This window comes from Oncorhynchus gorbuscha, linkage group LG13, assembly GCF_021184085.1.
Source record: "Oncorhynchus gorbuscha isolate QuinsamMale2020 ecotype Even-year linkage group LG13, OgorEven_v1.0, whole genome shotgun sequence".
NCBI classification, from domain to species: domain Eukaryota; kingdom Metazoa; phylum Chordata; class Actinopteri; order Salmoniformes; family Salmonidae; genus Oncorhynchus; species Oncorhynchus gorbuscha.
The window spans coordinates 61,975,266-61,987,744 of record NC_060185.1 but is presented as its reverse complement, the minus strand read 5'-3'; the positions used below and the strand labels follow the sequence as shown (position 1 = coordinate 61,987,744).

The 12,479-nt window shown below is 44.4% G+C and overlaps 2 protein-coding genes across 2 annotated transcripts; one reads left to right on the top strand and one right to left on the bottom strand.

Annotated features, from left to right (window-relative positions):
* Nucleotides 1–2,415: 2,415 nt before the first annotated feature.
* LOC123992346 (profilin-3-like) lies at nt 2,416–2,835 on the top strand. Its single transcript, XM_046293497.1, has one exon. The coding sequence runs from the start codon at nt 2,416–2,418 to the stop codon at nt 2,833–2,835; it is 420 nt and encodes a 139-aa protein (XP_046149453.1).
* A 2,406-nt stretch (nt 2,836–5,241) lies between these two features.
* LOC123994037 (ADP-ribosylation factor-like protein 3) lies at nt 5,242–11,750 on the bottom strand. Its single transcript, XM_046296519.1, has 6 exons — nt 11,489–11,750; nt 9,557–9,703; nt 6,894–7,010; nt 6,592–6,642; nt 5,993–6,178; nt 5,242–5,777 (listed from the first exon to the last, which is right to left on the bottom strand). The coding sequence occupies exons 1-6, from the start codon at nt 11,504–11,506 to the stop codon at nt 5,730–5,732; spliced, it is 567 nt and encodes a 188-aa protein (XP_046152475.1). The 5' UTR covers nt 11,507–11,750; the 3' UTR covers nt 5,242–5,729.
* Nucleotides 11,751–12,479: the final 729 nt, after the last annotated feature.

The following is a 12,479-nucleotide window of genomic DNA, read 5'->3' as shown; positions in this document are numbered from 1 at the left end:
GAAGTACTCTGAAACACCCAAAGTGGTGCTGTTGGGTTTTTTAAGAGAGTCTCGTGAGAATACCTTTTGGGGTTTCAGTGCATGTAAAAGGCAACATCAAAACACAAAAAACATTCTCACAATCAAATGGTTAAGAAATGCAAATGCTTTATGGCTCAAATATTGATTGATGGTAAGGGCCTATGGAGAATATTATTTTGGAGTGGAATTACACCTTGATTTTTTTCAGTGCTTTATTAAGGCAGATTAGAAACACGAGGAGACAGAGAATAAGTGAAAGTGGGGCAGGCGGAAGCAGGAATTGCACCCCAGACTTCTGTGGCAGTAAGATGGTACATTTAAAATTGGAATTTAATTGTAATTTTACACACTCAACCACACAGCCACATTCTAAAATAATTATTCTGGGGTGAATTGAAATTGACCCCAAAAAATAAACAACCAAAATATACTTAATACAAATGAATGCAAGCCGTTTCAATTGATTTGCTCAATTCACCCAAAGAATTCAGATGAAGTCTGACTTATTAAGTTGCTCAAAATGTGAGTATCTTTAATAAGGAGAACCAAAGATTGAGAACATGTTGTGCTTGAACTCATTGGAAGTCTGGTTTTAAGCTTCTTGCACTTCCTATTTTCCCTCGTGGCTCTGTTTTTAGAGGATTGTGGGTAAATTCACATTTTTAGACTTTTACACAATGTTGTTTAAAAAAAAGAAAAGTAGACTTTTATTGTATATTAGTATTAAGCAGCTTCCCACTGGGCACACGCTGGTTGAATCAACCATTTTTCTATGTCATTTGTCAGTGTATTGCGGAATGGAATCTACATGGAAAAAGAATCTCTTTTTGAGCTGGTGAATTTAAGTTGTAATCTCATTGATCAATGTCTCAACCAAATATGACCAAATTATCCACGTTGAAATGACTTGGTGTGCCCAGTGGGTTGTTATGAGGTGTAATGGATCATGTTGAATGGATATCAAAACAGTCAGGAAAAATTACGTTCGAAAGATGAGATGACCCATTCCCACATATCCAGCTTTTAATGGTAGAGGAAAATACAGTATCCTGCAGTGCTGGCTATACAATCTCTGATGGTGGATTGAGCACTGTGCTCAACAATGCCTGACGAAACGGGTTAAACTGGCAAATGATCAGATACATAAATCAGTGTTAAATATGAACATACTCCTGAAGAAGTGATCTAATTCTGCACTGGACAGGATTTGAAACACCATAATAGTGTTTAGAAGCTTTAGAAAGAGGAAACAACACCAAAAGTGAATGTATCTAATTCTACCGTAAACAGAACTCGAAACACTAAAATAATGTTTTCAACCTTTCCGGTAGGGCTCCCAGTCCCTGGCGAGGTGTTGCACAACACTTGATTTAAGTGGTGTTACAACACACCCTGTAATGTTTCAAAACATCTCATTATGATGTGTTTCAGTACTCCAGCAAAGTTAAAGTTTTGTCTCTTTCGCATTGGTGGCAGCTCAATTGGGGGGAGTATTTGTTGTTCTACAGGCATCTGTGGCTTCAAACATCTCAACAGTTAGACAGTCTGTCTGCGCTTCATTCTGTCGAGGAAGACAGAGATGGATGAAGTGAAGGGGCCAACAGGGGAAGGTCATCATGACAACCATTCCTTGCTGAGAGGCGTGACATCACCACCATTTGAACACATATAGGGGAAAAGAATCGTGCCGAGTCACCAACAGTAGGCCGAAACGTTCAAATCGAAACCTGTCTCTCTTCTGTACACAACACAATCACCTCAATTTGGAGAAGGCAGACTGGAAAAATAGCTCTACCCATTTCCCTTCAAATGAAGTAAAACCCACTTTCATATGGTAGAATGGACTGTTCAATAAATTGATGTGGGATGAGGCTTAGACTAGAGGACTGTGTAGGGTAGGGAACCGGTGATGAGGTATTTTTGCATCTCCTACGGAGTCATCACCATGAAGGCTTGCCAGGCTTCACACATGATTTAAGAGGCTAATCTTGTGATGGTTCAGCTTCTGATTATGTGTCACAACCAAAGTCTCTCCCTGCATATCAATGATTCAAATCACAGAAGCATGACTTTATTTTCATCCTCTCCAATACTGCCATCTGTTGGCCACACGGGTTGGCCTCAGCACCATGTGGCCGAGGATGATGTTGTTGCAAAAATAGACATTAGTCAGCCACAGCATCTTTCATTAGCCGTAGGCTTTGATCTGCATACAGGTTGCTATGGAGATTCCTTTGTCAAAAGATTCTATCGCTATGGTAACACAGAATTAGACATTTTGCTAGCAATCAAGCTTTGCTTTTGTACTGTCAACACGACAAAGCCAGATACAGCTGAACAGTCAAAACAACTGTCAACAAACAACCCATCTGTCAGCTGCTTGATTGAGCAACGATGTCAGAGTGGAGGGACTATATCAAAGCCACTCTGAAGGAGAAGTTTGTGGAGGACGTAGCCATCGTTGGCCTGTACGACAACAAGGCCGTGTGGGCCTCCAAGCCTGGAGGTGTCCTGGCTGCCATCTGCCCACTGGAGGTGGAGGCTCTGGTGGGCAAAGACAGAGGAAGTCTCCTGCAGGAGGGGGTCAGCGTTGGAGGTCGGAGGATGGCAGTGATACGAGACCATATGACAGGTCCTGAGACAGAGATCCTATTCATTGACATCCGGACCAAAGGCAGCGAGAGCTTGGCTCTCACGGTTGCCCCGACGACCAAGGCTCTGGTGTTTGTGATGGGAAAACGAGGGGTGCATGGCGGCATAGTCAACAAGAAGGTGTGTGACATGGCCAAGTACCTCCGCGAGAGGGGTGTGTGACAATCTCCATCCATATACTGGACCACTGTATCAGCAGGCAGTGGATGGGCTTTCCTGCCTTCAAAATATCTTTCTTTAAAGGTCCGATGCAGCCGTTTCATCTCAATATCAAATAAATTCAGGGGAACAATTAAATACCGTACTTTGATTGATTTCAATTAAAATGGTCCAAAATAATCAAAAATAGCTTCTTAGCAAATAGCAATTCCTCAAGCAAGAATTTTGTTAGGAATGTCTGGGAGTGGTCTGAGTGGTGAGGGGGAAATGGACAACTAGCTGTTATTGGCAGAGAGGTTTGGAACTCTCTTTCTTGTTTCTCTATGAACTAATTTACTGCCTGGCGATGTCACCAGGCAGGCCAAAACTACATCCCAACAAAACAGGCTGAAATTCCAGGTGGTATTTTCATGCAGCTGTTACATTAAAATGGCATTATGATAATTTGATCAATTTCAAAGTATTACTCCAACCTCATAGTGTGGAAATACAGTTGAAGTCGGAAGTTTTCATACACTTAGGTTGGAGTCATTAAAACTCGTTTTTCATCTACTTTCTGCATGACACAAGTAATTTTTCCAAACAATAGTTTAACAGACAGATTTTTTCACTTGTAATTCACTGTATCGCAATGCCAGTCGGTCAGAAGTTTACATACACTAAGTTGACTGTGCCTTTAAACAGCTTGGAAAATCCCAGAAAATTATGTCATGGCTTTAGAAGCTTCTGATAGGCTAATTGACTTCATTTGAGTCAATTGGAGGTGTACCTGTGGATGTATTTCAAGGCCTACATTCAAACTTAGTGCCTCTGCTTGACATCATGGGGAAATCAAAAGAAATCAGCCAAGACCTCAGAAAAAATATTGTAGACCTCCACAAGTCTGGTTCATCCTTGGGAGCAATTTCCAAGTGCCTGAAGGTACCACGTTAATCTGTACAAACAATAGTATGCAAGTATACACACCATGGGACCACGCAGACATCATACCGCTCAGGAAGGAGACGTGTTCTGTCTCCTAGAGATGAATGTTCTTTGGTGCGAAAAGGGCAAATCAATCCCAGAACAATAGCAAAGGACCTTGTGAATATGCTGGAGGAAACAGGTACAAAAGTATCTGTATCCACAGTAAAACGAGTCCTATATCGACATAACCTGAAAGGGCGCTCAGCAAGGAAGAAGCCACTGCTCCAAAACCTCCATAAAAAATCCAGACTATGGTTTTCAACTGCACTTGGGGACAAATGACATACTTTTTGGAGAAATGTCCTCTGGTCTGATGAAACAAAAATGTAACTGTTTGGCCTTAATGACCATCGTTATGTTTGGAGGAAAAAGGGGGAGGCTTGCAAGCCGAAGAACGCCATCCCCACCGTGAAGCATGTGGGTGGCAGCATCATGTTGTGGGTGTGCTTTGCTGCAGGAGGGACTGATGCACTTCACAAAATAGATGGCATCATGAAGAAGGAAAATTATGTTGATATATTGAAGCAAAATCTCAAGACATCAGTCAGGAGGTTAAAGCTTGGTCGTAAATGGGTCTTCCAAATGAACAATGACCCCAAGCATACTTCCAAAGTTGTGGCAAAATGGCTTAAGGACAACAAAGTCAAGGTATTGGAGTGGCCATGACAAAGCCCTGACCTCAATTCCTATAGAAATTTTGTGAGCAGAAATGAAAAAGAGTGTGTGAGCAAGGAGGCCTACAAACCTGACTCAGTTACACCATCTCTGTCAGGAGGAATGGACCAAAATTTACCCAACTTATTGTGGGAAGCTTGTGGAAGGCTACCGGAAACGTTTGACCAAAGTTAAACAATTGAAAGGCAATGCTACCAAATACTAATTGAGTGTATGTAAACTTCTGACCCTCTGGGAATGTGATTTAAGAAATAAATCATTCTCTCAATTATTATTCTGACATTTCACATTCTTAAAATAAAGAATGTGAACTGTCCTAAGACAGGGAATTTTTACTTGGATTAAATGTCAGGAATTGTGAAAAACTTAGTTTAAATGTATTTGGCTAAGATGTATGTAAACTTCTGACTTGAACTGGGCGGGCGGCAAGGTAGCCTTATGGTTGGCGCGTTGGACTAGTAACCAAAAAGTTGCATGTTCAAATCCCCGAGTTGACAAAGTACAAATCTGTCGTTCTGTCCCTGAACAGGCAGTTAACCCACTGTTCCTAGGCCGTCATTGAAAATAAGAATTTGTTCTTAACTGACTTGCCTGGTTAAATAAAGGTACAATATATATATATATATATATTAGATGTAGGAAAATCATGTTTTTGACTGCACTGGGCCTTTAAAAACTCTGAGGTGTTCCATGAGCAGGAGTGATTGAATATGATTTTGATGCTTATACTTGACCAAGGGTTTGAAACCAAATAGACTGAGAAGCAAATATGACTAACGCTTTTAATGTAAAAAAAAAAAATCTCAAAATCTCAAAACACAAATACTTGTACATTACACACATACTTTACACATACGCTACTCTGGTGTTTACCGAACTGACTGACTGACTCAAACAAAATTATTACATCTTTATGTCAATATGTGTAATATTATAAATAGGAAAACACAGACTCTCCAAGTGAAGCTTCCAGACATGGGATAAAACAGAAATTACAGGATATGGACATAATGCTAATTTAAGTACATTTGATCATTTTATTACAGCATATTCACATAGGGCATATTTGTAAATATATATAAAAAACTTTCCTTAAAATTATAGGGCCAGTATTCTTCTTTCATTGGAGCACCATTTAAAATAATATCTCACACACACACATTGCAGTAATAAAATAACCAGACAGTGTAGAAATACAATATTTGGGTATGTTTCTCTCTGGTGAAAATGAGGATTGATACAGTAGGGCTGGTAGTTTATTTCTTCTTATTTACAATGTTGTTGCAAATCCAGTTCATGCCATCCTGTGGTGATCGAAAACAGAGCAGAGTGAGGAGGAAAATATGGTTACATTCAAATCTCATCAGCAGGGACATTTTGGTACATGTTCAGGTGTTTTCGGTCATTCTGATTAGTGCTACACAAACCTTCAGGAAGAATATACTGATTTCCTGATTCTAACTGATATGCACCTCAACCAGTCAATCATTTGGTCTAATTCCAGTTTAACAGTACTGACCTGTACTCCCTCCCCTGACACTGCTGAGCAGGCTTGGATCTGCCACTGGCGGTCCCGGTACGTGTGCAGGTTGAGTCCCTCAGCGATCTCACTGGCGGGTGAGGCCGTGGCCAGGTCCTGCTTATTGGCAAAGATGAGCACTGGCACACCCTTTAAGTTCTCCTCATCGATCAGCTCTTCCAGCTCCTAAAGAGAGAGCGAGAGAGAGAGAGACAGCAAGAGAGAGAGACAGCAAGAGAGAGAGACAGCAAGAGAGAGAGACAGCAAGCGAGAGAGAGAGCAAGAGAGAGAGACAGCAAGAGAGAGAGACAGCAAGAGAGAGAGAGAGAGCAAGAGAGAGAGAGAGCAAGAGAGAGAGAGAGAGCAAGAAAGAGAAATCAACGCACAGATACAGATCAGTGACAACTATGTAATTAGACATAATCAGACAATGAAATGGGGCTGTAATCAACGAGATAAGGCTGTGAATGTAATCACATCAGCTAGATAGCAATTACATACAGCTATTACAGACAGCTATTACATACAGCTATTACAGAAAGCTATTACATACAGCTATTACAGACAGCTATTACAGCTATGAGGTGTGCCATGCTTACCAGTCCCGTCTCCTCAAACCGCTTCTTGTCTGCGCTGTCTATGACATAGATCTGGAAGTCGAAAATAATGAACTATAAACATCTAAAAGAGCCAGGAGACATATAGTGATCAAAAGTATCATTTCGCCATAGCCATGACATATTTACGACATGCAATATCATCCTCTAGACCCACAGCATTCATGTTATGGGACTGTTGCGCATAGCGGTTCTCCTTGCCTTAATGAGCTACCATTGATCACAACATGAGGATCACGAGACAGAATGCAGTAGATCTGAAGGACCCTGTTAGAGGTGCTCACCAGTAAGTCTGTGTTCTCAAGGTATTTCTTCCAGAAGGGACGGATCTTCCTCTGTCCTCCGATATCCCATACGTTCAGCTTCATGCCATGTGAGGCCACACTCTTAATGTTAAAGCCCTTGTGTCAAACACAAACCACGGGTTAGTACTGTATGACAGGGCATTTCATTAGAGAGCTGTTTTTGAGGACCTCTACCCAGCTAGCAGCTAAAATGATGAAATAAAGTCAAGTCAAGCCCACCATTCATCACTGTGATCTCAACCAAAACATCTGTCAGAACAACAGGGAATGAACGAGACTTAAGACAGTTAAACGTAGACCTGTGAACAAAGGACAACCACAACAACAACTTTGCTCAACCAGGGTTGTGCTTTTCATGTGTAAGAGGAAGTGTTGTCCCGACATGGGCCACAGCCTTTTTCAGAACACTGCCTCTATCTGGCTCAGCAGTGAGAGGTTGTGTAACAACATGATCCCTCAGTAGAGACAGGCCTCAGCCTCATGCTACCAGCATGCTACCTGCTGAGCCAATCCTTTCCATCCTGCTTTCTCACTGAAGTCCACCCTGCTTTTTCACCTTTCCTCAACCCTGGTCCCAGAGGCCACGGCTACGTTGGAGTCATTCTCTTTTGTCTGTGCCGGGGTGATGTTTTGTTCCATCACCTGAGTGTTGATGGTACATTTACATCACATTTGAGTAATTTAGCAGACACTTTTATCCAGAGTGACTTACAGGTAGTATATTTATCTTAAGATAGCTAGGTGAGACAACCAAATATCACAGTCATGATGTAAGTGCATCTCTTCTCAATAAAGCTGCTATCAGCTAAATCAGTGGTGGTAGGAAAAGTCAAGTGCAAGTGTGGAGTAATGCTATAGCTGTGAATATGTGTGAATGTGATGGTGTCTTACATGCTGTGAGAGTAAGAGAGAGAGGGAGAGAGAGGGAGAGAGAGCGGGGGGGAGAGGGGGAGAGAGAGGGAGAGAGAGCGAGAGAGAGAGGGAGAGAGAGTAAGAGAGAGCAAGAGAGAGAGGGAGAGAGAGGGAGAGAGAGCGGGGGGAGAGGGGGAGAGAGAGGGAGAGAGAGGGAGAGAGAGTGGGGGAGGGGGAGAGAGAGTGGGGGGAGGGGGAGAGAGAGGGAGAGAGAGAGAGAGGGAGGGAGAGAGAGTAAGAGAGAGCAAGAGAGAGAGGGAGAGAGAGTGGGAGAGAGAGGGAGAGAGAGTAAGAGAGAGCAAGAGAGAGAGAGAGAGGGGAGAGGGGGGGGGGAGGGGGGAGAGAGAGGGAGAGAGAGAGGGGGAGAGAGTAAGAGAGAGAGAGAGAGAGAGAGGGGGAGAGAGCAAGAGAGAGAGGGAGAGAGAGCAGGGGAGAGAGCAAGAGAGAGAGGGAGAGAGAGCGGGGGAGAGAGGGGGAGAGAGAGGGAGAGAGAGGGGGGAGAGAGTAAGAGAGAGAGGAGAGAGAGAGGGGGAGAGAGTAAGAGAGAGAGGGAGAGAGAGAGGGGGAGAGAGCAAGAGAGAGAGGGAGAGAGAGCGGGGGGAGAGGGGGAGAGAGAGGGAGAGAGAGCAGGGGGTGGGAGAGGGGGAGAGAGAGAGAGCAGGGGGGAGAGGGGGAGAGGGGGGAGAGAGAGCAAGAGAGAGAGGGAGAGAGAGCGGGGGGAGAGAGGGGGAGAGAGAGAGAGAGAGAGCAAGAGAGAGAGGGAGAGAGAGCGGGGGGGGGGGAGAGAGAGCAAGAGAGAGAGGGAGAGAGAGCGGGGGGAGAGGGGGAGAGAGGGAGAGAGAGCAAGAGAGAGAGGGAGAGAGAGCAGGGGGAGAGGGGGAGAGAGAGGGAGAGAGAGCAAGAGAGAGAGGGAGAGAGAGCAAGAGAGAGAGGGAGAGAGAGCAGGGGGGAGAGGGGGAGAGAGAGGGAGAGAGAGCAAGAGAGAGAGGGAGAGAGAGCGGGGGGAGGGGGAGAGAGAGGGAGAGAGAGCAAGAGAGAGAGGGAGAGAGAGCAGGGGGGGGAGAGAGGGGGAGAGAGAGGGAGAGAGAGCAAGAGAGAGAGGGAGAGAGAGCGGGGTGGGAGAGAGCGGGAGAGAGAGCAAGTGAGAGAGGGAGAGAGAGCGGGGTGGGGGAGAGGGGGAGAGAGAGAGAGAGAGAGCAAGAGAGAGAGAGAGAGAGAGAGAGAGAGAGAGAGAGAGAGAGAGAGAGAGAGAGAGAGAGAGCAGCGGGGGCGGGAGAGGGGGAGAGAGAGGGAGAGAGAGCGGGGGGGGAGAGCAAGTGAGAGAGGGAGAGAGAGTGGGGGCGGGAGAGGGGGAGAGAGAGGGAGAGTGTGTAGCGGTGTGTGTACGCGTTTCACTATACTTGTGAGTACTCACAAGAAAAGTTTTGCTGGTCCTCACCTGTAAAAACGCTATTTCATGCTTAGCGGTTAGGTTTAGGGTTAGGTTTTAGGGTTAGGTTTAGAATTAGGGTTATGGTTAGGGTTAGGTTTAGAATTAGGGTTATGGTTAGGGTTAGGGTTAGGTTTAGGGTTAGGGGTTAAGGTTAGGTTTAGGGAAAATAGGATTTTGAATGGGAATCAATTGTTGGTCCCCAGAAAGTCCTCACAAGTATAGTAAGACATAATTGTGTGTGTGTGTGTGTGTGTGCATTGTATGTCTGTGTGTATGTCTGTGTGTGATGCCTTCTGACCTGTGTGGGTGTGATAGTGTTGATGTCTTCTGAGGCGAGGCTCTTCAGTAGGGTGGTCTTGCCTGCATTATCCAGACCCAGTAGAACTATCCTCAGCTCCACACTCTCTGTGGTCCCTTTCCACTTCTGAAGGACCGAGAGCAAGCCCTGAGGAAGACATTGTACAATTCAGTCAAATTCAGTTCATTTTATTACTACTTGACACCGTAGTTCATTTACCATAACATAACAATCCCAACACACTTGACTATGGAAAAGTTACAATTCATTATAATGTGATCATATCAATTTCAAGGTGTTGAATGAAATGTATGCATGCATCCATTTATCCATCCATCCGATTTGTAGCTGATGACAAAATAAAACTCAGGTTTTGTATATTCTGATTGCATGATAGGCCCTAGTAGCCCCCTTTCTAGTGGCCACAAGTAGAGCATGCTCCACATCATTTACATAATCATCAGAGGGAAAAAACAGGAAGTACACGGATGGAGGGATTTTTAAATGATTGAACCTTTATTTAACTAGGCAAGTCAGTTAAGAACAAATTATTATTTACAATGACGGCCTACCCCGGCCAAACCCTCCCCTACCCCGGCCAAACCCTCCCCTACCCCGGCCTAACCCGGACGACGCTGGGCCAATTGTGCACCGCCCTTTCCCAATCACGGCCAGATGTGATACAGCCTGGAATCAAACCAGGGACTGTAGTGACGCCTCTTGCACTGAGATGCAATGCCTTAGACCACAGCGCCACCCGGGAATGACTGGCAACATTTCCATTCAGATAATTTCCATTCACTTAATGACATTCTGTCTGGTTTATGAGACAATCTACAGAAACCAAATTGCACCCCCCCCCCAGTAGGGTTCAGTACAACAAACACCTGGTTATGACACACACTGTATGTTTAGAACCTAAGTAAGCCCCTGACCTAAGAAATGAGGGCATGTTGTCAAAGCCTTGTCTCTTTGAAACAGTTGACTTACAGCACGATGACTCCCTTTCTCGCCCTCCCTTTCTATCTATCCCTCTTGCTCGCTCTCACAGTGTATCTCTCTCTCTCTCTCTCTCTCTCTCTCTCTCTCTCTCTCTCTCTCTCTCTCTCTCTCTCTCTCTCTCTCTCTTCCTCTCTTTCCCTATCGCTCCTGTGTAAGCTTTAATCTGCCACTTCATTTCGAAAAGCAGTAGCGTTTATTTTGGCCCCATTAATGTAATAGCCTACTGACTAATATAATAAGATTAATGCATGTTGCACAAACAGACTCTCTGACTACTGAAAAGAATACCACAAACAGACTCTCTGACTACTGAAAAGAATACCACAAACAGACTCTCTGACTACTGAAAAGAATACCACAAACAGACTCTCTGACTACTGAAAAGAATACCACAACCAGACTCTCTGACTACTGAAAAGAATACCACAACCAGACTCTCTGACTACTGAAAAGAATACCACAAACAGACTCTCTGACTACTGAAAAGAATACCACAAACAGGCTCTCTGACTACTGAAAAGAATACCACAAACACACTCTCTGACTACTGAAAAGAATACCACAAACACACAGGTATATAAAAATAAAATAAAAACATACCCAACAAGGACAACCACACACATAGAACATTCACCAACATTGCCAGTAAGAGACTCTTTCCTGACAATGAGCACTTTTGCTTGTCACATTACATATACAATGAAATGTACAGTTAAGGCCAGATCCACTTATTCAACCAGTGACATTTTTTTACCAACCAGAGCCCAATTTGTTGAGTTATACATACAGATGAGACAGAACATTCACTACAAAATAAATTGCTAACACTCTTGTGGAGCTCACTCATATCAAGAGAACACTCCAATTATTTCCCGTCGGTCACACAAACACACGACGAGCCATTAGAAGCCTCCATATTAGGCCACATACCTTTGTAGCTTCTCCCATGGTGGTGTGTGTTGTGTGGTGTAGCCGATAGGCTGCAGCTACATTCTCTGCTAAACCCAACAGGTACGCCAACTGCTATCCAGGATAGGTCACCTGTTAGTTAGGGTGACAACAAGGCACCTGCTTTTGCCTCTTCCTCTTAAAAAACCCTGGTGTGTGTATAACTAAGTGTGTGTGTGACGGTCGGCGAGTTGTCTCCCTACATTAGCTTGCTCAGCACTGTTGGGTCGGCGAAGAAGAAAAGTCAAAGAGGGGGAGGACGGTTTGGGACTAGGATTAGGAGACCGGAATTAGCCCTCGTCTCCTGTCCACAGTCACCCTCAACCCCCTCTCCCTCCCTCCCTCCCTCCGTCCATCCCTCCATCCCCACTTGGAGCTTTACTTGGATTATCTCTGAGCCACCTGCTAGTGAGGAAACTGAAGAAACAGCCTAACTGACACTCCACCACACACACGCACATACACACACACACACGCGCACACACACGCACACACACGCACACACACACGCGCACACACACACACAAAATTAAGCTTGACTACCATATGTAACTGCAAACACATACCCACTGTTCTCTCTTCCCGCGCACAAACACATACAGTATTCACACTCACACCAAAACCCATATAAGTAAAGAGACACACAGTGTCCCTATATGCAGGCAGTAGGATTACATGCAATAGGCCCGAGAGAGGATTACAGCATTTCCTGGTGCTTTTACTCCACGGAATGGAGACGCTGTGCAGTAGGAGTGGCTAATCTGGTTGCTAAGAGCCCGTCGCTTGGTTACACAATAGAGCCGCCCTGGCCTGGCCAGGCCTCTTACACACACATACACACACACGCACACGCACACACGCACTGAGTTAGAAAACTCTGATAGTCATATTTTCAAAACTTGACTTGTTTATTAAATTAAATGCAATTTCTCACAAGTGATGGAACAAACACACATATTAGAAAGAGTTGTGG